The following is a 27,304-nucleotide window of genomic DNA, read 5'->3' on the forward strand; positions in this document are numbered from 1 at the left end:
TAGAAAACCATAATAAACAGTTAGCTTTGATCGGTTTAGGGCAAGGTAGACTAATAAAAGTAAATCATTTGAACCTATGTTAATTGATAACCCACTCGGTTTTTCCCTTTATCATCACATTTCATGTCATCAATAAAGAGTTATAAAGGGTAATATGAGATATACAGGTGTATGGCTACCAACTTATCAGGCGTCGATAAACTCTATTATTGTAAACTCTGTACCCTATTCTAGGTATAACAATATTTTATCTGCACTTAAATAACACTTGTTAAAGTATTCTCTTACTTAGAGATTCAACAGACAGAGTTACTGGCAGCTGGTGAAGCCCAAAGGTCGCATTCTGACCTTGGAGATATATTCTTCAGACCATCAATGTAAAAGGAAAATTATGAAAAATCCAGTCCATATAGAACCACACGATTGGCATCAGCTCTGTGCCAATGTGATCTGCTTGGTAATGCACAGCTGGTGTTATTTTTAAAGGCTCAATTTTATTATAAAATGAACGATTTTTTGCAGAAAAAAATAATGACAGACGGCTTCCGCCTGCTAAGTCTGTGGAGCTGTGAACAGTCTTCATAAGGAACTCAGACTGACTGATCTCACCACCATGCTACACATCTACTCTATGCTCAGCTGGAGCATGTCTATATGCATGGACATAAAGGATAAGGCTGAAGTGTGTGTTCTACACATATAAAACACCATTGTCACATAAACAATAATAAATTCAAGACTCCAAAACTTCATTTTCTGAACAAAATGTGTAAGTTACACACACTAGTTTCAGTAACGGACAACAATGGCACCTAAGGCAGAGATAGTCTCAATTATAGTTACTGAACCATTGAAATTATGAGAATAATATAATACCTCTCAAGCAGTCGTTAATCACAGGTTATGTGGATGTCCCTGAATGTGGTTGTTTTAACTGGAATACTATGTGGCATATTCAATTAGCTTCTGGGATCGCGGCAATGCATAAAGTGTAATTACGGCACCACCACATCGCAGATTTCCCTTTACAACCCTCTGGGGTGCGAAGGGAAATCTGTGGTGTAGCGGAAAGGGGGCGGCTGCACATAGCCACAATCCCGGAAGCTAATTGAATCTGCCCCTTAAAGTCTTAGATTGTAAGCTCATCTGGGCCGGGCCAACGTTATTTCCTATTTCTTGTCATTGTGTCAAATGTATTTGTATCATGAACCATTCAATGTACAGCACTAGGTTATATGTCAGTGATGGTGAAATGTTTAAATGCCAGTTAGGTAATGGAACAATCTCTTAACCGCGGCCTCCTACAGGGAGACACAGGGTGGATACATGTTGGGGATGGGGGGGTCCATGACCTCAGGGGGGCTGTTGTATTACATTACATTATAAAGAAACTTTTGATATTCTTTGTACTGCAGTGCATAATTAATGGCACTATATAAATTAAAACATAATAAAATAATTGAGTTCCAACCTACCATTTTTTGCTTTACCCACCCCAAAACATAATAAAATTATTGTCTTGAACTTGAATTTTCATAATTAAAAGTTGAGATATAAAATTATTCATTTTGAGCTGACCACTCAAGGAGCGGTGGGCCGGGATCAACAATTGTGCTCATATTCGATAAGGGCGGTCCTGGTTGCCAGATGTATGGTAAGAGTTAGGCATCGTACCCACTAGTATTCAGTTTGTGGTTTGTAATACCGTTGTTTTTTTTTTCTTTTCAATTTATGTGTTTTGTTATTGGAAGATTTCTATAACACATATAAAAATTGTAACAAATAAAAAAACAAATAAACCTGACATATGTTATACTAACAAGTATTTGCTAATCTAATCAATGAATTGACATATTCGTTATCCTGGTTAAAAATATAGTAACAAGTTAGGTAAATGGTTAACTACAGTATATAAACAACTATTAATGAAAGGGCTGACATAATAGCAGTTGTTGCAATACAGAGATTTGAAACATATATAGCTGTGTCAGTGGATACATTAACAAAGCATATAACTTGGGAAAGTTATATTGATATCCTACCCTCCCAACTACGAAACCAACTTTATGAATGCTTTCACCAGATACTGTGGTATGAAACAAGGGTACTTCTTCGAGACCCTCCAATTCTTGTATGAGATGATGGGGCGGGCCTGTCCTCTCCCTCTGGTCCCTCCGCACCCTGATGAAGGGTTGGGAGTGGGGAAACTGCAATGATGCGAACACTCCTCTCATTGAGGGGGGGTGACATATTTGTTCTCATCACAAATGTTATCCTATTATAGTAATGTCCTACTTCATGCTACAGTCCTATAGTAGACTAATATCAGATATACATATCCTGGATTATATGTAGCGAGGTATTGTCAAACCTCCTCAAGTAGAACCTATAAAAAAATGTAACAATATCTATGTACCTGTGTGTTGATTGTATTTACAATTGAATGCTTCTTTTTCTGTATGAAACGAACTATATTGTATGATTGATGTCTGGACATCTTCAATAAAAATGTTTTGAAAAAAACCCAAAGCATATAAAAGATAATTTCTGCACATTTGATAATATACCTTAGGATAACATATAAATAGGTGGATGCCCAGGACAGTGCTATCCAGGGACCCAGAAAGAGAAGTCTGTGGCTATACAAGTCAGGAGGCACATAAACATCCCGGTCTACAGAATCTCTGTTATACTTGGAGTTCTACCAGCGAAACCATAACTGATAATACTTATGACTGGTACCTATAACCTTGTACAGGAAGCGTTCACGGTCCCTAACATCATTTACAAGAGCTCCACGTTTTTGGAAGTCAGGGGAATTAGCAGCAAGCCATGTACGGGCTATTATGACTTTTGATAGTGTCAGGAGAATAAAGATATTTAAAACTAGTACAATGCATGGAAACAAATCTGAAAATGGGTATAAGTGAGTATAAGACCTTGTGCACGGTGTCTGGCTGGGTAAGACGCCATAAATGCATCTTCTTTACATTTAGCTGATTATTTAAAACCGTTTTACTTTGCTAAAAAATCTGGAGTCACAAATCTATTGGACTCTCTCTTAAAACAACATGTGGCCATAATTGCTCAAGCTATGCAGTCAATAAATAATTAACGACCCTATTCATTTTCAGCATTGCATTATTGGTAGGTGAAGCAGAAACATTTATATCGAAGGGTCACGGCAGTCACTGGGGAAGAACAGGGAAATCAGTCTAGGGAATCAAGGTGAACTGCTGACCTATTTTCCTGGGGTTCTACTTTTCCTGCAGTGCCTGAGAGTAATTTGATTCTTACAGTGTTTCTTTTGTCCTTGGACAGATTACTAGTTACTCTATTCCCTCATATTATTTCTGAAATGTCTAAAAATGTACTTAGTTTATGTATAGTGGCTAGATTTATAGATTTACAAGTACTGAAGGCCTCTTTTACATGGACTGCTTGTAACATTTAGATGTATAATTGTAAGTATTTTTATTGTAATATTTGAGCCCGTGTACCAATTATTTCTATGTACGTGTTCTGTATGGAAAAGACACAGCATTACATAATCTTATCTGACTGCGGACAGTTACAAGGGTACCAGGTAGTAACTAAATAGTCCTCAACTTCACAGCGTTGGGGTCATGAGTTTGAGTCCAGAACAGAGGCTGATTTATGTGGAGTTTGCATGTTCTCCCCGTGTATACATGGGTTTCCTCTGGGTGCTCCAGTTTCCTCCCACACACTAAAAACATACTGGTAGGTTAATTGGCTGCTGACAAAATGAACACTAGTGTTTGTGTGTTGGGGAATTTAGATTGGAAACTCCAATGGGGCAGGGACTGATGTGAAGGACAAATATTCTATTTACAGCGCTGCGGAATTGCTGGCGCTATATAATGTCACAGACGTGACCTTAGTACCTGCAAGTATTGGCACTACTACACCAGGAGGCGCGGAGTCTAAAACGCCGCTGGTGTTCACCAGGGACCCCCGCAAGGAGGTTTGGACTTAGCGGCAACGACGTGCAGGTCGCGGCCCTCCCAGGTAGCTACTTGCGAGATATAGAGAAACACGTAGTCAAACAGGCAGAGTCAGGAACCAACCGGGCAGATGAGGTACCGAATCAGGAGACAGAGAATGGTCAGCAGGCCGAGGTCAAACCAGAATATCAGGATGGAACAAAGGGAGAATCCGAAAGCGAGGTCAGGAAGCCGGGTCAAACACAGGAAACAAGATAGCACTATACTGGAACGCTGGAGACTAGATAAACCAGTTGCTCTGGCACCCTAATGGTGTCAGAGCAGACTTTAAATAGGAAGTGATGCCTCCTCATTGGTGGGCAGAGGATCGGCGGTCAGCTGTTCTGACCGCCGACAGGAACTTGAAAACGCGTCCCGTTGCTATGGCGACGGGCGCGCCTGCGCACCACGTCGCCGGAAGACGCGTCCCCGTTGCTTGGCAACGGGGCGCTCTAAAGACAGACGTCCGTCCCTGCTCGAGGAGGAGGCGCAGGGACGGCGTCTGACATATAAATTGATAATGAGGATGATGAATTTGGGCCCCCAATTATCTTGTTCCACCATTATCTTGTGTATATATATCTGGTCTATTAGAAAATGCAATAAGTCCTTTAGGAAAGGAATGCCCATTAGCATTGGTCTAAAAAATGCTATTAAATCCCTGTTTAGCAACGTATAGTTATGAAAAACATACAGAAGGTTCTGTATCTATTATGTTTTCAGGGTTCTAACATAAATCGCTATCACTCGAGCAACCCAGGTCTACAGAGAAGAACACAAGGGAATATAGTACAGCAGCTGATGGGTTAAAATAACTCCCTTTGCTGAAAAACACTGTCTGACCTACTTTCATGTTCTGAGCTACAAGACACTCAAACCCAAGAAAGTCAATTAAAAAATAAATAAGTCATACAGCTCAAACATCTATTTTAAATATTCATTTAGCTAAAACATATTCTGCTGCTATAGGCATTCTAATGCATTTTTATATATTTTGGAATGCATAATGTTACAGAAAATGTGTTACGTTATATATGAAATAATCCCAGATTATATCATTTATTTATTGTCACATGCAGCACTGTGTCAGAAGTTCTCTGTGGATATCTCATAAATGGACACTGATAAGTGATGGTTTCTCTCCTTAAAGAATACTACTGGAATATTGACAGTTCTGGAGGTTTATGGAACAACTTTGCTCAAGTTATCAGACCACATCACCTTTGGAGCACAATGTACCGTGAAGGCTTAAAGAAGAGTCCTTCAATCAATAAACTTCATGAAATGATTCGATCCAATGTCAAGGGTTACTGTAGCTCTCCAAGTGCATATCCCAATTTACATTATATTGCAGTCATTTTGTGTAGAGATCGATCATGTTGAGGACTGTGGATTGCTATTAAGATTGCTGGCTCTGGAAGAGCTACATATAAGTGATATGCTGGCATTGCCAATGTGCTCTCACCACACTTATTTCTCTTACACAACAACAATAGCACTGCAGAGAAATCAAAATAAGTACCCGTTCCTAAAATCATAAATAAGCTAGAGATACATTGTACAATACGGTACATTAAATAATGGTGACTAAGTGGTTAGCACTTCTGCCTTACAGCACTGGGGTCATGAGTTCAATTCCCGACCATGGCCTTATCTGTGAGGAGTTTGTATGTTCTCCCCGTGTTTGCGTGGGTTTCCTCCGGGTGCTCCGGTTTCCTCCCACACTCCAAAAACATACTGGTAGGTTAATTGGCTGCTAACAAATTGACCCTAGTCTGTCTGTGTCTGTGTGTTAGGGAATTTAGACAGTAAGCCCCAATGGGGCAGGGACTGATGTGAATGAGTTCTCTGTACAGCGCTGCGGAATTAGTGGCGCTATATAAATAGATGGTGATGATGATGATCCTTATTTAGAACATCATCCCTTGGCTTTCTAGCAAACTCAATCATGCTGGCAAATTGGGGTTATTCAACAGAGAGTTGTGAGACAGATATCTTGGTTTAGGACTATTTGGACATTTTGATATATAAATAAATGACTATTCAGATAATTGTATGGATTCATAAGTCTGTTCATTTCCATCTCACAGGAGCCAAAATCATTGATGACAAGGAGAAAGACTTGCTTTCTGGAGGCCTAATGGTTACGTTAATCCTTAAGTAATAAACCATAGTTCACGTGCACAGTACCTGCAGGGCATGTTTACACTTGTCCATATTAGCATACACAATATATAAAAATGCTGACTCTAACAATTACTTGATGTGAGGTCAGCATTGCCAGTGTTTCACGCCATCCATTTTTCCCGGGTCTCTGTGGTTCGCTTCACAGCCTCAGCTGAAAATTGGGACTGTGTGATATTGTGGAGCGGGTGTCCTACAGGCAGTATGGAATATCACACTCTCTGCCCGCACTGTATCTGTGACAGTGACCCAGATGATATCTGATCGGGTTATGTGATCTGTGCAGAAAGTATCCTCCTCACTGGATATAAGAAACAAGGAACATTAGGGGACAGTCACTGGGCATTTTACAATGGACATCAGATGGGGAGCTCTGCAATCCTTGTCAGAAGGGGGTCTGCACTGTTTGTTGGTCAGGCAGAGCTGAATTGTACTTGAGTGTAGCCCATAGAAAGAAGAAATGATGAATACTGGAAACATACCTCTTTACAATCCAGGACACTGTACCGTGATGAGCGCTTACATATGCTCCAACAAAGTATACCCATAGAAGGCGCTGACGTCATGCTAAGTCATACTGTATAAACAAAGACTAACATGACGGGATCAGTAGCAAAAAGTAAATAAAATCACTATGAAATGTTTACACCACAAATGGGTCAATATACACAGTATTATTGATTTATTTATAAAGATCCAACATATTCGGCAGCACTATATAGTATTCTATCAAGTCCCATGTTATATTTAGTGAATAAAAACACAGATTTCTGGGTACATGCATCAGAGGAAATAAGGTCAGCAACAACTTGTATTAAAAGTCAATCGTGCTCCATGTCAAGTCACTGGAAGTGGCCCATTAGATGCGACGCTTCCATACCACATCATATGGTAGTCACTTTCAATTTAGGTTTAGTCGGCTTGTAAAATGCAGCAGCTGCCTGGCTGATTGGGTCTTGTAATTCTTACTCAGATAAAACGGTTCCTAAAGTAGATGAAAGCATCAGTTGTCAGCACTGAATCATTAGGAAGAATTCCATATGACGGACGGCTTCTGCACAAGGTACGTTTTAAATGTTGCAGAGGATGGTTTATTAAAATGAAAATTATTCTCACAGGTCATGCCACAAAACCTCAGGCTACTTTATTCCAGCTTTTAATCAGCTTACAAAGTAGAAATTAGCTGTGGAGGTCATGAGAAGATCATGCGATATCTAGTGGAATCATCTCTGACTTCAGAAGGTGCCTCTTCAGTGGGTAAGCTAAGAGTCACATGACAAAATTAAACTTTCATCAGGGGCTCTCTGTGTGCCATCAATCTTTCATTACAGCATGACTTAGAAAATCATTTTATCTGATGTTGCTAAGGAAGCTTTTATCTTCTAAATCCTAACTCAATGCACAAAGAGAAGTAATTTGCCACTAAAAGGCTTCTAATTTACATCACTCTTATCAGCGGAAATTAATTATTTCACCTGCAAATGACTTGCTCACAAAAGCCGAGTTGCCTATCTGGATTTCACCTAATTACAGATAACCACATTAGGAAAAGGTGCAATATTAATTTCTTGGGATGTGTGTTTTGAAATGTTTGGATGGCTTGGGTTTGGCTATCCTCTGCCCTGGGGGCTAAATTTATCAAGCTGTGAGTTTCTGGTGGATTTGAAAAGTGGAGATGTTGCCTAAAGCAACCAATCAGATTCTAGTTATCATTTATTTAGTACTTTCAACAAAATGATAACTAGAATCTGATTGGCTGCTATAGGCAACATCTCCATTTTTCAAATCCGCTGGAAACTCACAGTTTGATAAATTTACCCCCTAGTATCTATTTTCCTCCTGTCAGATAGGCTAATACTTCATCTTTGTCTCAGCTATCAGAAAGCCCTAATGCTGGTAAAAACAACAAAATATTCCATTCGGCAATAACACTCCTATCGCCAGCAGTAAGACTCCATTGCATGGGGAAGCCTATTTAACAAGAATCGTTGACCTGGCACAATGACTGACAATTCATAATGTATCCAACTGTGTGGTTGGAGGATTAGAAAGGTGAAGTCCTGGGGGGAACAAAAATGATATAGGAATTCCGCCCCCAAATATGGAGTGAGGCGAATTCTGCAGAACACTTTGAAGATTTGGTTCATCGCTTGTACAGGTCTAGGATTACATTATTACTACATCACTACGGTGCACAGCCCAATGCCCACCTCATGTTACTTCTCTATAACATAAATAGAAGCAATTATAAATACGTTATTAATACAAGTGTTATATCCTTATAACATGGAAGTAATACATTGTTTTAGATGGACTTTAAACCTGAGCATATTATATTTGTGTAAATCTGGGACTGGAGGTGGCATGAAATAATGTGCAGATAATAATATCACTGTGGATTTTACCACTCACATTTATCTCAGCACATCCTTCTCCACGTCATACATTGTGTCTGCTGCACTGATCACAAGTCCACGATGTTATTACTGTACATGCAGAAGAAGTTATAACTGTGGTACTGGTAACTCAAGCACAGGATAAAACACACACTCCATCGCTGTCTAATATTTTTATATCATGTGCAGTATACCTGTATTACACAAATAGGCTATAATGAAATAATATCACAGCTCTCAGCCAGACCACAAACAAAGGTAACCAAGACAACACCAATACATTCAGTTTATGTATAACCTAGATAACATGAAACATAACTGTTGAACAGAACAGTGCTGTACATGACATGGTGACAATCCTAGATGTAAGAGAATGCATCTGACTGGTCCTGTGCTATGTAACATTCACATTCCAAAGGGTGTGAGCTGTTTCATTACAATATGCTCTCTACAGACACATTCCTGTATCACTTTTATTCTTAGCCTTCTGCTGAACACGTGGAAATAGATCACACACTATGGGTGCCAGAGATGTGGACTATACTGCATCCTCTTATGGCTTTCCTGCAAACATTTATCTGAGAGATAACAGAAGCTGGAGTACTATAATCCATCGTCATATATGTCCTGGCAGGCCGGAAAACAGGTGGTCTAGGTTTGGGAATGGAAACATACCTGAGCAATGATCTGTCCTGAGATATAAATGTATAACTCTACCTAGTATAAGGAAATGACACAAAGATTTATTGTAAATCAGCACACAAGTAGCCTAAAAGGTCGACAACGAAGGAACTGACTTTATACATAGCATTGTGTATCGGTCAAACTCTGCTCAAAAATACCCCGTATTCCCCATAAATAGGGTATTTTGCCCGTCAATAAATCGTTCCCAATGTGTTAAAAGCTGACAGACTTCTTACTTTACGATAATGTCACAGAAACTCTCTTTATATGTTTACACCTGCCCAAACGTTACAGCTGCAGCACAAAGTCATTGTATATGCATTTATTTATATGTTGTCTGATATCTGTTTAATAAAAAATATATGTATAGGAGTATTCAGCGCTGCTGATTGTAATCACATGGATACACCAGAACACAAACTTGTGAATCCCATCTTATAGAGAATAAATATAAAATTAATATATATCTATTGTCTAGTAAGTGGAACCACAAAGGAGAGGGAGCACAGTGGAACTTACTATATGAACTCCCATTTATTGTTTAAAAGAATCAATGGGATTCAGGGGCGGGCTGGGCCGGGGGACTCAGCCTAACCACTGTTTGGGCCGGCCGCCCAAAGTCCCTCCACCACCCGTGGATGCAAGCGGTGCATATTACCAGCGGCGCATAGGCGGCCGCAACGCATGACACGCGATACGGCCGTGCCGCGTGTCATGTGATGCGGCCGCCTGAGCGCCCCCCCCCCCCGGGCTGAAATTTGCCAGCCCGCCCCTGATGGGATTCCCTATAATAATGAACTATTAGTATTATCTCAAATGCTGTTGCACTATATTTCTTTTTACATGTCATGTTTCACTGTACACCTATGAGGAAGAAGTGATCATCAAAGTGAGACACGTGGATTTTCTCACCAGTTGAATTTAAGTATTCTCTTTTTTATTCACATTTCATTTGTTATATTGGTTTATTATCATCTGACACTTGAAGTTATATATATATATGTGAATATACTCAACAGTGTAGGAGATTCCTATCACTATATATTTAAATTGCCATTTAGGAACATTGGTGTTGCTCTTGTAAGAGGTAATAGCAGTAGCTGTGAAGAGCGCAGCTTTCCACTCTTCACATATATCTATTTAGCGCATGTGATTATCACTAGTAGTGTTTATTAATTTTATATTTATTCTCTATAAGATGGGATTCACAAGTTTGTATTCTGGTGTATCCATGTGATTACAATCAGCAGCGCTGAATACTCCTATACATATATTTTTTTTTCAGATTTACCCCTTGGAACATTGTGTGATTCCAATATGAAGCGCAATCCACCATTTTTATATATTTTTTATCTGATATCTGTTTAATGTATAATCTTTTGGCCGAGACAGAACCTCTTATTTTACTTATTTAAACTAAAAATAATGATGTGTCAGATCCTTAACTAATCCTTTGTAATAACCTTTTAATTCCTCTAACTCTACCGATGTAATTTATAATGAATAGAACGCTTGATTAGTCTGTCTCCTTCCTCCTATATGAATGAACTGCCAGTGGTAAGGTAGAAGATACAAATAAAAAAATAAGTAAAAATGTACTTATCTCTGGATACAAAGGCTAACATGATATACTGACAATATCTTATTGTCCTATTCAGTTTGAATATTTGAATTATGGGGTTTACGTTACATATTTATTTTCAAGTTTTACAATATTCTAATACTGAAATAAATGAACACAGTCAAAGCTCTTCTTCAGGCATGGACAAGTAAGGCAAGACAGAGGCTCTTATATAACAAGAGAATAAAGCACTCAGGAATATAATGTAGAAGCTGGGACAGCCAGTCTGAGATCTGCATTGCTTCTGACAGAGAAGATGTAAGACGTTTCACAGACAACACCGCAACAACTACCAGAGGACCTTTATTCCCAATGACAGCACAAGGAGAGATGAAAGCGGCAGTCTTTTGGGACCAACGCAGGAGAAATCCAAAAAAAAGCCAGTGACAGACATATACGTGCCTATAAGTGTCTGATTGCTGGGTGCTGTTATGTACACTAATACACAGCCACCCTGCACAGGTACTTACCTCCTCTTGTGGATAGAAGGTACACATGACAACAGTACAAGATACTAATCAATAACAAACGTGTCTGAACATTCTCTTTTACAACCATTTGACAGGGTATTAAAAACTTTATTTGCATGGAAAGGATGCATTTGCTAGTTGTCTTTAGTTGTCTATTATCATCATTATTATTATAACTACTAACCTTTATATACATAGCACCAACATATTTACAGAAAACGTTTAATCAGTCCCTGTCGCAGTGGAGCTTACAATCTAAATGATCTAACACACACACTACCACAAACACACACACAAGCATTAACCATCAACATGATTTGGAATTTTACCTTTAAGTTATCCTTAATCACAGAAATAAAGCGTTTACACCTGTATTTTAGTATCACTCTTTGCTGACCGGCTGTATAAGAAATGCATTACGGAGATGATGAGCCACCTATAACTCCTCACAGACACCAATACTAAACACATATAAATATATATCCTCCAGGCAGTAGGAATGTCTTCAGCTGTGTCAGCTATGTTTGAATGGTTTACCTCTTGGATATGGTAATATCCTTACTTTATAAGCTGGAAATCTATTTCTGAGATGATCTACTCCCAGGAGTAACGCGCGCTGTAATTCAGTAATACTGCGGAGTCACATAATAAACATTCACCACCAGCTGAAGTTGCAGTAAAGTTTGTGCACTCACCGCCCATTATCCCGACCCACTCCCCACACTCGGATGCTCACGATGGGCTGTGAATGCAGGAGGGAGTGGTCCATGGGGTCTACTAGATTTAGCATGTCATTCTCCAAAATAAGGTACATATCTTTGCCCTGTAATGAGAAACAGTAATAATCAAATGAGTGGAAGTAATAGATTCCAGACGATCAAACAAATATAGAATCATTTCAAGAAAATGCAATTTATTATCATAGATAACTTCAAATATAACCAGTGCTGGAAGACGTTCTGCTTGTAATATGTCCAGTGCACTCTATACAGAACAATGCTAAAGAGAGCGGACTTACAGATAGATGGAAAAATTGGGAAATATATATTAACAGACATTATTACTCTGTATCTGATTGTATAATTGTATATACAGCATATGTTAGTTCCATGCTAGAAGGGCATCTATCTTTCTGTGCGGGTCTTTTTTTTCTGGCAACACATAATTAGTGCCTATTGTTCTACCAAACAGGCAAATGACTGGGTCTGTTGCCACATGTGCACAGGTCCGGTTATTTACAATCTCAAACACATCACCTCTCTCCCGTCTCTTCTGAACAGCTTTAGAATGTACGCTCTGTTTGTCACAAACTTACCTCCATACATAACCTCTTTCTCTCAAATAACCTCAACCTTCTGGCAATTACAGAAACATGGCTCACGCAATCAGACACTGCCTCACCTGCAGCCCTTTCACATGGTGGCCTCCACTTCACCCACACCCCCAGACCTGGAGGCAGAGAAGGAGGTGGGATTGGACTATTTCTCTCCCCACAGTGCACATTCTCAGGTATACTAAATTCCCCATCACTCACACTCACATCTTTTGAAGTACATGCTATTCAGATTTTGAATCAATTCTCTATGCATGTTGCTGTGATTTATCCTCCCCCCCCCCCCCCCACCTGGACTGCACCAATAATTTCTTGAAGATTTCTCTGCATGGCTCCCTCCCTTCTTATCTTCCGACATCCCCACCATCATCCTGGGGGATTTCAACATCCCCATTTTTGATTTCCTTAGCACTCCTTTCCCCCTCTCGGATCATCACCTTATCAGCTACATGCCACCCAGTACTTTAACTCTGCTGTCAAACTCTACCAAGCCTTCTCATACCAACAGAAATCTTAACTCTATTCATTTTCAAGAGCTTTCCACCTCTCTCAAACACCTTCTTTCCCCAATCTCTACATTTTCCTCCCCTGATCGGGCAGCATCACATTTCACCAAACCCTACCAACAGCCATTGATCAAATGGCTCCATACTTCACGTGGACTTTGATGTCAGCCATGGCACACTAAAGTAACGCAAAATCTTCAAAAACTTTTCCGGAAAGCAGAACGTCACTGGCGTTAATTTCGTACCTCTAATGATTTCCTCACATATACTTCTACCATTCCTATAGAAATGCTATGGGCACTGTACAACAAAAATACTTCCAACTGCTCACCTCTACTCAGACTTCTAACACCAAACATCTTTTTAACACATTTAAATATCTTCTGAACCATCCCACCCAAACTCTCCGACTACTGTCAGTGCCCAGGATCCTGCTTGTTACTTCAAGGACAAGATTGATAAGATCTGACATGAAATGGTATCACCTTCCTCAACAAGCAATCAGCATGGATCTGTTTTAAAAACAATTGGCCTGAGTCATTAAGATAGATAAGGAAAAAAAAAAAAAGAAGGAAATCTAAAGTTGATCTAGGACATGCTCTACCTCAACTATAAATCTGTTCCCACGTTTTAAATTTACCTCCCACTCCAATGCAACATGGTTTTGCCAAGGTGAAAAGTTACTCTCTTTTTTTTTTTTTTGCTTTGCTCCCTGTAAGACCCAATATGATTAACTGACAAAATTGTGATCCGGCAGCACAAAAGACATTCTGCTGCATCATGTGTCTATTTTGCTGAGTGTTCATGGTTTTTGGGACCTACATGGTGGAGGGCAGAATAACACTGGGGTAGGTGGATATTGAAAAAAATAATAGCAATTATAAAAAGGTATTTTAATCACTGGAATTGTAGAACAGAGTATAGAAGTAAATATTCAGGAAGTGATTTAGGAGTCCTCTGGACTTTCATCATCCTTAACACTTTAAACACTTCAGTTTTTTCTTTATTAGAAGAATAACTTTGTTTGCATTAAATAAAGTATACTGTAAGTACTAATTGAATATACTATAGCAATACTCAAAATTTGGTAGAGCAGAGGTCTCTGTGAAGAGCCATCACATGTCATAACAGTGATTGGTACAAATGTCATGCATTAGCAGCAGCGGGATTGGACAGAATTTACTGAGGTAATGCACTCTTGGGAGGTATATTTCCTAAACTGCGGGATTGAAAAAGTGGAGATGTTGCCTATAGCAACCAATCAGATTCTAGCTGTCATCTTGTAGAATGTGCCAAATAAATGATAACTAGAATTATTATTATTATTATAATTATTAATTTTAATTTATAGGGCGCCACAAAGTATCTGTAGCGCTGTACAAGGACAAACAATGGCACAGTACAAGGTGAAACAGCACAGTACAAGTAACAGTAAGCACTATAACTCTGGGGGCTCAGTCACAGCAAAAAAAAGAGGGAGGGAGGGGAAAAGTCAGTACAGGCAGGTAATTATGGCCCAAGAGGGTGGGCACGGATGACAGGTTGAGAGTCACTGAGGGGAGCGGAGAGAAGCGAGAGGAGACAGAGGGCAGAGGGACCGAGAGGAGGTGAGCTGAGTAGCTGGAGAGTGCAGTTAAAAGTGATGGAAACAGGAGGTAGGAGAGCCCTGCTCAAAGGAGCGTGCAATCTAAAGGGAGGGGAAGGCAGACAGACACATGGATGAGACGGAGAGACGGGAGAAACGGAGACGGAGTCGAGGAAGGGGGAGAAGGGAAGAAGGGATGAGAAAGAGAGGTAGCCGACCGGTGGGGAGTTTAGGCATGAGACTGGAAGGCTTTTAGGAAAAGGTGGGTTTTTAATGTTCGTTTGAAAGAGGACAGATTAGGGCAAGTTCTGATGGAGCAAGGGAGCTTGTTCCAATGGAGGGGAGCGGTGCGGGAGAAGTCTTAGATTGGTTGCTATAGGCAACATCTCCACTGTTTCAAACCCGCAGTTTAGTAAATCTAGCCCTTTGTCTATGTTACACACACATATAGCACTATTACATAGTATAACTACTGAATTAATTCTATTAATACATATTTATTTATTTCAGTTGCTAATAAACGTTTACATTCCCTAACATAGTGACTTCCCTGACAATATATTTATTTTTACTTCATTAACATCTATTTTAAAAATGTACTTCTGGTGTTCATACACAAATCTCAATGACAATGCTAAATAAAATAATTAAGATGTGTATAATAGGCAACAATCGCAGTATATATTTTTTTTACAGTTGTATTACTTCCAGATTATTTTTTTACATAATCATAACTGACATCCAGCCATAAAGTAGTAACTTTTAGTAAATGACCTAGATGTGTGGTATAAACTGTGCATTGCCTCTCCTTGATCTGAAATCTCATTAGTGAGATACTCAGAGATATCCGCCTGTGGCAGGTAATACATATTTCATAACGACATGTCTGGTTTACATAATGCACTGCAGGGGAGCTTAGTACATAGCATCAGCATCTATAACAAGGTGATACATTACAGATATAACATATACGGACTGTAATATTTGCACAGAGATAACGCACAAAATGGTGATTTTGCACGCCTCATATTTAAATGAGCGCAATCGGAGTTAACTGGAAAGAGCCACAGAGATTTTTGATCAAAACATTTCAGAAACATGAATGACAAACAGTAAACACGTTAAACTATAGTGACCGCATGTGAGCAGAGACCATCAAGTTAATGGCTCACACCTCTTCAGTTTGGAACACTTTACTATTAAACTGCTGATCTCTAAAGTAAAGCCGTCATTCCACGTGTAGGAAAACAAATTAGACAATGAAAAGATGTGCATCCTCATCTTTTGATAAATGTATTTTTTTTTCTTTTTAAAAACTTCTTAAAAAGCACTAAACTTTAAAATGTAATTAATCAGATATGAACCATGAAGATGAAATACTTTGCTCAGTGTTAACTAGACTTCTACTGTATTACGGCCCACTCTACTTCAGACAGTGGAAGCTCCTCCTAAATCTTTAGAACAGTCTATTATTCAAAATTGCAACAAGCTGAAGAGCTGAGAATGCAGTCATTTGAGCTACTGTGACATCACTGCCCAACTCCTGTGTATGAATGAAGCAACGCACACAGTGCATTCTGCAAAGCTAAAACTAGCAAACTGTGCAGCACTGTTGACGTTGATGGACATTAAACAAAACAGTGACATGACTGAGGCACTCACTGACTAATATTCATCAGGTATCGTTTCCTAGCAGCTACATTACCATGAATATTAATTCAGCCCTCTAAATGGATTCATCCACTGTGTGCAGCTTATAGGGCGACTTTAATGACAAATAGGGGCTTTATTTTTACAACATTATCATCTGTGTCTTAACCAGCTAACAGCAATATGACCACTGCTTGTCTTAGGCAGCAAAATGGCGGACATAACATCTCGGTCTTCTTGTTACAGTAATGTTGTATTTCTGCACAATACCTGCTGCTAAACTAACTAGAAATATATTTGTCAAGCCTAGATGTAGATAAGTTATACCATGAACACTAGCACAGGATGATTATAGTTGTAAAGACATTATTCGCTCATTACAGTCACCGCCATGGATGTCAGTGAGTAGAACAGAGTGTACCTACCTCTCCCCAGATGCCAACTGTGTCTCTGATGTCATTCTTGCTGTACGACAGTTGTCTGATACAGTTGTTCACAGCAACACTGCTTTTCCCTGGAGCCAAATCCTCTTCCGCCATTTCCACCCAGCCCAAAGAGCGCACAGCAAAGCACTATGGAAAATACACAACGCACATCACATATACGGTAGGTAACCAGCACGACAGTGTGCGCTCCATATATATATATATATATATATATATATATATATATATATATATATATATATATAATTGTGGTGTAATGACAATTCAGAATATGCACATTATCACGGACAGGTAAATGTCACAGTTATTTCCAGTCTGTCTCTAAGAGTGTACAGAGCAGACATAAGCGGGTATATTACACACACATGCCATTAATATACATATTATAAGACTATCTATATATGTAGTGTTACTGTCCGCTTGCTGGCATGTTGTGGGAGGAAACTAGGGTTTCTTTTGTTATATCAGTGAAAGTAATATTTACATGTTATAGAGAGGTTGTGTATAAATGAAAGTTCATACCCATATACTGTACATTATATCAATAAAGACACTGCAGTAAGAGAGCATACTAGCTGTAGTTCAGCCTACACCCCACAGACCTAACACCTACTTTACACATCTCTTCTAATCAACACTGCATTGTCAATAAAGGAAACCAAATACCTCATTATACAGAAGATAATTGGCTAATTATAAAGCTAACACAAGCCAAGCATTCCCAAGGAAACAGAAGAAATGTTATAACTGTATTTGCCTCCTCTCCCGGAATGTCTGGGAGACTCCGAATTCCGGGTTTGTCTTCCAGGAGGGCAGGTAAGTCTCCTGCATCCTGTCCACGACGGTCCTCATTGACGGGATTCATGGTGAATCGCTTCATTTTGGCCCTGCCCACGCATCAAAATTTGTTGCGAATGTGGGGCCAGAATGATGCAATTTGCCCCGCCCCCTTCCACTCTCCCACCACACCCCTCTTCAGGGAGATCCCTCACAGTAGGCAAGTATGGTTATAACATGTAACTACCTTAATATAATAGTCCTAACCTAATTTCTACACACCCCTTACATTAACCTAAGTCACAAATCTCACACGTAAACCTTAAAATTAACATTAACACAAACCTAAAAGGTTAAGCCTAGTATAAGATCTGAAACTATTCTGTTTTAACACTACGCCCCAAATTATATATCTGGTAATGTAACCTCTGCTCTAGACAATTAGATTTCACTAGGGAGCTTCAATGACTATATAAACATTTTACACAGCCCATGGAAGTCTGAGGTGACTTCTAACATCCATAATCATTTACTGTAGAGAAACATTACTCCTTACAGTGCACAAATGTTAGGTTACAAAAAATAAAATAAAAAAGAAAACACAGACATAATCTAGTAGCACACTATCACCCAAACAGACAGAACAGACACAAAACACACACTAGCACAAACATACACTGCACAGATACACATTTATACATAATATACAGATTTATTAATTTTTACTTTATTAACTTTCGTTTTGTTTTCCACAATAATGATGGGGAGGTAATAAAAGCAACTATGAACCATATATGCCCCACTGTCGGCGACAACGGATGAGTGTGAGTACAGCTACCTTCACAGGATTTTATTGATAAATTGCAGTGATATTTTTATTGCTGCGATAATAAGCGGTTATAAAACAATCATTGCTATGGCTGTTTTTTAATATACAGGCCTCCTAATGAGGTAGTTAAGGACACATGATATAATGTGCTATAATACTGTACATAATACAAGTGGCATGTCTACAGATAACCTGACTACTTTACAGGCACTAAACTGAAAATATAAATCCAATCACAGCGCAGGTAGTTACATATTTTACCAACACTTTTATTTTTTGCCTCTCTGCTTTTTTTGCTCTAAGCTATTAGGGAAAGTAAAACTCACGTTCTGAATACTTTCAACTGCAAATATTACAGCTGAAATAGGAAGCAGCACCAGGCTGGCTGCCAGGAATCAGCGGGCAGGTTCAGTTACCTGCTGGTGAGACTGTTAGTCACTAAATGCAAAACTTTTATTTACAGATAGATGTATAGTCAATAAGGTGTATAGTGATATCAGCCGTCTGAACTGGGAGCAGTATTAGTCTTACAGCAAGCATACTGTATTACTGACACATAGAGAACTGAAATATGCTTATAGTAAAATAGATATATTTTCTGAACAATGCACATACTGTGTACTTACTGGTACATATATAGTAAATATTTTTTGTTATTTTGCTTTATTGGAATTGTAAAGGAAAATAAAGTTAAACTAGTGGGAACATTAGAATTGCTTAATTCTAATTATTAGTTTTACACAATATCTACAATACTAAAATAAATCCCCAAAATAAATCAGCAATGATTCTTCAGATAATACTCCGATTGGCCTTTCCAGTTGTCAGCATTATTAAATTCAATGTAATTTGTCAGCCCAATGTATGGCCACCAGTGACTTCTTGCAGATAGTACTAGTTTAGCAGTCTCTGGGCATGTAGCCCCTTGTTGGAGGTAATCTGCATCTCTGCTGGGCAGTGTGGTCTTATTACTGTTATTGTTGTGGCATTTACTAGGTCATTGTGAGGCAGGCATGGGCACAGTGACATCCTGCCAGGTAAGGCATATGTCTTATTATAGCATGCCCTGCTCAGTGTAGTTTTGTTAAATGTGATCACCAGCACACTCATGAGTGAACAACATCCATCAATGAATGTCTGCAGTTTGTAACCCAGAAAAACCAATCAATACACAAGTAAGTCCACAACGCACACAGTATTCTAGACCTTATTCCATATTTCCGTGGAATAAGACTCGTGTGGCTGCGTGTCCCGATGACAGTGGTTTTATCTCACTGGCACTTTCACCAGGATAAAGTTTTATTCTTTCTGATAAGGGGTGATAAGTAGTTATCTCTAAAGCCTTGGTGGGTTATCTTTTCAAGCTACAGTGAGTTCTTTGTTTTAATTCATCCAATGTTGTGGAATATATTACTTTATAATTAAAACAAAATATTAATAATTAATACTAAACATTATATTATTATTATTTGGTCTACTGTATGTATTCTGTACGGCGCTGTGGAAATCTTGTGACACCATATAAATAAATAATAATAATAATAATAATAATAATAATAATATTATTATTATGATTTTCTAGGTTAAGTTTTAGGTATAAAGTACCAGCATATTACCCAGCGCTGTGCAATGTGGAGATCAACCACTCACAATACAGAGGAAGGGCACCACAGGAGACAAATGCATTGTGTGATGTGTTAACAAGAGCTTACAATCGTCCATTAATATTGTCTGACACTGCCCATGTAAATGTGCAATTACTGCTCCTCTTCAGCTCTCCAGCACCTTTTTAATATGAAACTCATTTTTATCATTCATTTTTCATGGCGTTAGAGTTTCCATATTTGAATTATGTATTTCTGCATTGTTTATCCAGTAAGTGAACATTGGGAAAATTAAATTGCCCAGTGAAACAGCCGCTCTGTGTCCCAATAGACAGCAGACAGACAGACCTGGCTCTAGCAGCTGCTGTAACACTGATAAGGAAAATCTTCTAAATACAACCCCCACAAAGCTTCGGCATCAACCCATTATGTTCCTCTGGACAGTAGTCAAAACATTAAAAATAAATAATTCAGCATTACAATGTTACTTCACTAACAAACATGTCAGGAATGAATGTATAATTCTATTAATAAAGCTGAAATGTATTTAGTAAGGAATTTTTATCCTTTACGGATGCCTGAATAAACATAAAATATGTATCTATATATGTAAAATATATCTACTATAGTCAGTACCAAGGATCAGAGGTAGGTGGGGCATAGTCTCAGAAGATTCCCTTACTATTGGTTCTCAACAGTAGACCGCACTTGCCAATTTTTCCTCATTGGCTTCTGGGAGATCCCGGTGGAGGTGGGCGTGCGGGGGTGGGGCTTGTCAAATCACATCATTTTGGCCCCGCCACTTATCTATTGCAGGGGCGAGAACCAGGAGGTTGCCCTGTTTTCCCAGGAGCTCGGAAGGTCTCCCAGAAATGCGGGAGTCTCCCGAAGTAGGCATCTATGCGTTAAAGAAAAGCAGCTAATGAATCTCTAGAGACTGAAGTGTCTTTTACATTTCTGTCTCCATTACTGAAGTCATATTGTCTTACCTGTCAGTCTTTGATTAAATTTTGGTCTCCATGAAAATGGCCACCTCCATAGGCATCAATACATGGACATAGGACACAATTTCTGAACTGTGTCATCATGCCACAGATGACGCAACCAACCACGTCTTGTACTGAATCAGCATCAGAGAGAATGCCAGACTCTTCAGGGAGTGAGGGAGATCACCCCTATTTCAGGGAGTCTCCCTGACATTCAGGGAGAGTTGGCAAGTATGCATTAGACTTAAAGAAATGTATTTACACATAAACAGTACAGTGGTGGAACTGGGGAAGTATATGGAGGTATGCCATACCGCCACGTCTCCTACTGCCTTTATTGTAAAACTATTAAATTCCATTCGTTTTACATTCAGACTACAGCTACACTCACCCTCCTAGTCCTTTTCTCAACCCCATCTCTGACGCTAATCAAAGTTTGGAAAAAACAAAACATACCAGGCTCTTGTTACAACAATGGGACATATATTACCATATTTTATTTTTCACTTTGGGCATCATTTAAAGAATAAATCCAGTTAAATATCTTAAATTAGCGCCCGAACAAACCAATAGAGTGCAAAGAAATTTATTTTGCACACAGAAATTAATGCTGCCTGTTTGTGGCACACAAATACCAGAAGCCTTATTACTACACTGCTATTTAGACGTTAGCTAATACACCTCCCACCTAACTCTAAATCTGTCCACACTTTTTAAATTTGTAGAATTACAGCTTCTGGCTAACTCTAAATCAGACTCTTTATGTTATAGTATCTCACAAAAGTTATTTTTGTTGTTTACAAAATGATAATTGGTTCTACCTTGATAAATATGTAGAACAAAATATCAAAATGTAAAACTAGTAAAACTAGAGAGAAAAGTAACAGTAAGAGCTTGATATGAATGCAAAGGATCCTAAACAAATGAAACTGTCATTCACAATGGTATGTTAACTGTAAGGATACCTTGAAGGATACATGTTCTGCTGGTGAGACCAGCATTCACTGTTAAAAAATAAAATACTAGCAAACACCTGGAATATGTTTACGTTTCTTTGTATGATGGTTTTTAGGTAAAAAAAGAAAAAAAAAAACCTAATGGGAATTTGTTTACCCCATTCGTTCCATGGTTCATTCCTTAGCATCAAAATGTGATGCGTTATCATTGTCCCAGATAACTATGCAGACGTCTCACTTAGAAATTCAAGCCCATCATTTTTAACAGTATTGTTATGTTACGTGGTTGTTTAATATTTAACAGTGCACAAAATATTAATGAATAATATCTGGCTACATATGAGTGAATTATACATTGTATGGTGATTTACTGGAGTGAGCATGTTTTCATTGTTCCAATTTCTAATAAACATTTCTTGGTTCGTGTTTCCATTTTTTTTATTGCTGTGTTTTAAAAATTTGGGGGCTTCATAACAAAAAACTTTTATTTCAGTCTTCTTAGGTACCCTAAAGAAGTCTTCCTCGAGAGGTTTTAGCTGGCCAAAGTGAACTTTAAAACACTCCAGGGGGTATATTTACTAAACTGCGGGTGTGAAAAAGTGGAGATGTTGCCTATGGTGCTAGATGAGATGAATGTAGAATCACACACTGAAGTCAGTGATATTGAAGTGAAGTTTTCCTCTGAATTCAGCTGATCTTCGACTCTAATCGCACAACTATTTGCCAGAAGATCCTAGTAGTCCTGAGTTAGGGAACTGATGGATGTACGAGTAAAGGTTAGTAAAGATAACTTTGTGCTACCTCTTTCATGCTTTAGTGCAGAGGAAAACTAATTTGTTGAGCAGTGCCCTTTTTCGACCAGTCAAGGAATTGATTGTGACACTTTTAAAAATGCATATTTCTGTAGCAAAAAGAGCAAAATGGTGAAAGATCAACAAAGAAGCATTTTCCTGTATAATATGTTTCACTTTTTCAGATGCTGCTTCACTGTTCATTAGCGGCTGTTGTAAATAATCAGGAATCTTCCAATGGTCTCTGCGATACAGATAATATGTACATCGTTGTGACTAGAACTGGGCAGCACGGTGGCTAAGTGGTTAGCACTTCTGCCTCACAGCACTGGGGTCATGAGTTCAATTCCCGACCATGGCCTTATCTGTGAGGAGTTTATATGTTCTCCCCGTGTTAGCGTGGGTTTCCTCCATGTGCTCCGGTTTCTTCCCACACTCCAAAAACATACTAGTATTTTAATTGGCTGCTATCAAGTTGTGTGTGTATTAGGGAATTTAGACTGTAAGCCCCAATGGGGCAGGGACTGATGTAAGTGAGTTCTCTGTACAGCGCTGCGGAATTAGTGGCGCTATATAAATAAATGATGATGATGATAGAACAGGAGCATTGATTGTGATTTAAGCAATATATTGAAGCGGTGTTAACAAATTTTTGTTGCTAGGAAAACTAATTGGAAAGAAAGTTGCTGTTTTGCGCTGATTGTACAATTCAGAAAACAACAGCAAAATTAACCATCGGAATATTTTAGAATAGATCTTGCTGTTATTACATTATGATGTCCCATTAAAAACATCACCTTGAAAAATGCATTCCGGAAAGTAAAAATCTGAAAAGACTGGAAAAAAATAGTTGGGTCTGGGAAGCCTAGTGACTTTCTCATCATAAGACCATAAACTGAGTGATTATCGTAATTGTTAATTTAATTATAGAATTTCTAGGTTCTGAAATTGGTGAAAAGAAATGTAATACCCTTTCAACCAGTCAAAAAGGGCAGCACTGTGGCCCAGTGGTTAGCACTTCTGCCTCACAGCACTGGGGTCATGAGTTTGATTCCCGACCATGGCCTTATCTGTGTGGAGTTTGTATGTTCTCCCTGTGTTTGTGTGGGTTTCCTCCGGGTGCTCCAGTTTCCTCCCACACTCCAAAAACAAACTAGTAGGCTAACTGGCTGCCGACAAATTGACCCTAGTCTCTCGGTCTGTGTGTGTATGTTATGGAAGACTGTAAGCTCTATTGGGGCAGGGACTGATGTGAGTGAGTTCTCTGTACAGCACTGTGGAATTAGTGATGCTATATAAATAACTGATGATGATGATGCTCTTAGTAGATTCCAAACAATATACATGAATTGAAGACAGAGCAGCATCTTTCATTAGACAAGTTAAAGATGACACCATCCAAAAATGTCTCATTTTGGTTCTCCTGATTATAGATGCATTGGGTAAAGGGTTCTATGAACTGCTGATGTCTACTTTTGTACCAGATCCTACATGTACATCTGGTGCTAGGTGCTGTTAAAGCAAATCAATTATTTGCATGCCAACTTTTGTGAAAAATTTGTAAAGCAGACATGGTGAAAGCAAAGAAAGCCCCCTCGCTGGTTATTTAGAGTAAGCACTTAGACACCATTAAAGTCTTTTATTCGATCTCACAAATGGTTCACTCTTATTTGAAAAAGTATGTGAACACAAGGCCATTTTAACAGCAAATGTATTCCTTTTATTTCTGAAGTGATTAGACCAGTTTTAAAGTATTTGCAAACTTGCAGTCTTCACTTTTGGTGACACTGAAAATGGTTATGAATGTCATTGACCGGCTGAAGAAGATTGAGTTTGATTGTATTTAAGAACAAGCTGCACATATTGCACTAAAAAGAAATGTACTGATCTCAGACAGTGAGATCCCAGTGAGAAAGTTGCCAGGAAGAAACGATTGGCGGCTGAAAGCTCAGTTAATGTACGTCCAACTATGATGTACGCCCAAATATGTTACAGACCAGAAGGGTATATTTACGAAATTGCGGGTTTAAAAAAGTGGAGATGTTGCATATAGCAACCAATCAGATTCTAGCTATAATTTATTTAGTATATTCTACAGAATGACAGCTAGTTGGTGAGCAACATCCAGTAACATCCAGTATGATTTTATTTTAAACAATTAAAAAAGATCCAAATTTAATAAAAGAGGTCCATCTAAAGCAGTGTTCAGGGAACAGGGGTAAATTACCCCAAATGGGGTAAAAATTAAATTCCTGGGGGTAATGCTGCTGATTCACATGCTGTCAGTTGGATTGTAGATCCCTTTAAATGTGAAATTGCTGTTGTACCAGAAGAGCCTCAAGGGGTGGCAGAGGCACTTCTTGAGCTTCGATGCAATAATGAAACACGTAATGCATTTGAAAACAAAGCAGATCTGTCATATTTTTGGATGTCAACAGCGGCAAAAGCATTTAAAATTGCACGAGGAGGCAGTCAAAAAGTTGCTGCCTTGTGCAACAACCTACCTTTGCGAACAAGGATTTTACACTCTAACGAACATAAAAACAAAGCAGAGAAATCGATTGGACGCTGAAGACTGTATCCAAATTGCTCTGACATCAAAATGCCCCAATATTGATGCCTTCGTATCAAAAATGAAGCAAATTAATTTCTCCAAAACCTGATGTTTTGAAGGTGAAGCTTTCAAAGAAATTTTGAATAGAGTCAATAAAATTTTGAATTCCAATAATTAATATATCATTTCCTTCCTTTCAAATTAAGGGGGTAACGTCGGCATATCTAAATATATTTGGGGGTAAAAGGTAAAAGAGGGTGAACAAAAAAGACGTGATGTACTTCCAGAAGTTGATGGAGCTTCCTTTACTAAAAAAATTGATAATATTCATAATAAAACATGTATTTCTTTGTGGTCAGCAGCTGCTTCTGATGTACTTCTTTATTCAGCTGCCTATGAACATGCGTGTGGCACACGTGTACCTACTGACCCTGCCTTTCATCCAAATACCATGTGACGGCACGTTCAGCAAACTCATCAAGGCTGGTCTTTGTTATCTGTGTGAAGATATTTCTGCGTTTAGGACATTTTATTTGTTTAAAACTTCTACTTCATTATTTTATTGTTTGTCAGTATAGAACTGAAAACAAAACCTGCTGCATTGTCTTAATACTGTAATGTCTGGTTTCTAACCAAAGACAAAAGCAGAAAGCTTGAAAATGTGGCATATGAACATACTAGTTTCCATTTCTTTTCAACGTATTTATCCATACATTTGATTAATTTGTATTTATTCTCATTATTTCATGGAAAAAAAGATTGCTGGGTTCCCCAGTGCTGAAATATAGGCTCTTGTATGCTCTGTTTTGTAAGTATTTTTGTAGATAAAATACGGCGGAAATCCCTTTACAATACGGTACATGGCTACGGCACTATTGTCCAGTGATTTGGGTGTGCCGACAAAGGCTGCAATTTGCCAGCTAGCCCCCAGCTGTCACACACTATACAACATAAAGCTTATCAAATTGTCAGCTTTATCCACAGAGACACCAAGGGCTAGATTTACTAAGCTGCGGGTTTGAAAAAGTGGGGATGTTGCCTATAGCAACCAATCAGATTCTAGCTTTCATTTTGTAGAAGGTACTAAATAAATGAAAGCTAGAATCTGATTGGTTGCTATAGGCAACATCCCCACTTTTTCAAACCCGCAGCTTAGTAAATCTAGCCCCAAGACACTTGTGTTGCAGCAACTATACACATTCGTTATTCCTCCTTTTGTTTTAGACATCCATGTGGTATAGTCTAAGCAGAAAAACAATCTACGTAATCTTCATAATGATCTACACAATCGGTATACAAATATGTTTATTACTGCAAAACAAGTGCAGCATGAAAAAAACCAGTGTGTAGGTAACAGTAAACTGAGTTGATGTATTCTGATAACTAGCAATTACAGAGGTCCTCACCTACATACTCGGGAATTAAAATCAGAGTGAGTGTGACCCTGGTAATAGTACACATGAATATTCAGTGCAGTACTGCCCTCTAGTGGCAATATAATTATGCTGAAACAGGTTTCTTTACCAACTTCTCCCAATAATCTAATAGTAAACTCAGCTATTAAGGAGAATTAATAAGGGACATTTTTGCCATGTTTTTCCAAGTTTTGTTTGATTTGTCATATGCTCCCTTGTTTCATGAAAAGATATACATTTAACCCGATCCCACATTCTCACTGCAATATGAATCCCATTTGGCTCAGTCCCTATCTCTGCTGATGGATTATTATTATTACAGCGTCATTACATTTCTGCTCAGGTGCACGGTTATACTTCAACAGATGGCGGCAGTGAATGAGTTCTCTGTACAGCGCTGCGGAATCAGTGGCGCTATATAAATAAATGATGATGATGATTTGCAGAGGAGCAAAGGTTTTCACAGGTGGAGGGGAGGCCAGGGTGAAGTTCTCCCTAGTAAACTAACTAGGG

At 38.7% G+C, this 27,304-nt stretch overlaps 1 protein-coding gene across 9 annotated transcripts in view; it reads right to left on the bottom strand.

The window, feature by feature from the left end:
- APBB2 (amyloid beta precursor protein binding family B member 2) overlaps positions 1 to 27,304 on the bottom strand; it is a 252,123-nt gene that overhangs the window by 50,660 nt on the left and 174,159 nt on the right. For all 9 annotated transcript variants that reach the window (XM_075194986.1, XM_075194977.1, XM_075194960.1 and 6 more), the window contains 2 exons: positions 16,859 to 17,005; positions 12,055 to 12,182 (listed from right to left, as the gene is read on the bottom strand). In XM_075194986.1, the coding sequence (XP_075051087.1) occupies positions 12,055 to 12,182; positions 16,859 to 17,005 (275 nt within the window). The remainder of the gene's footprint in view (positions 1 to 12,054; positions 12,183 to 16,858; positions 17,006 to 27,304) is intronic.

The sequence above is a fragment of the Mixophyes fleayi genome, chromosome 1, assembly GCF_038048845.1.
Source record: "Mixophyes fleayi isolate aMixFle1 chromosome 1, aMixFle1.hap1, whole genome shotgun sequence".
Classification (NCBI taxonomy): domain Eukaryota; kingdom Metazoa; phylum Chordata; class Amphibia; order Anura; family Limnodynastidae; genus Mixophyes; species Mixophyes fleayi.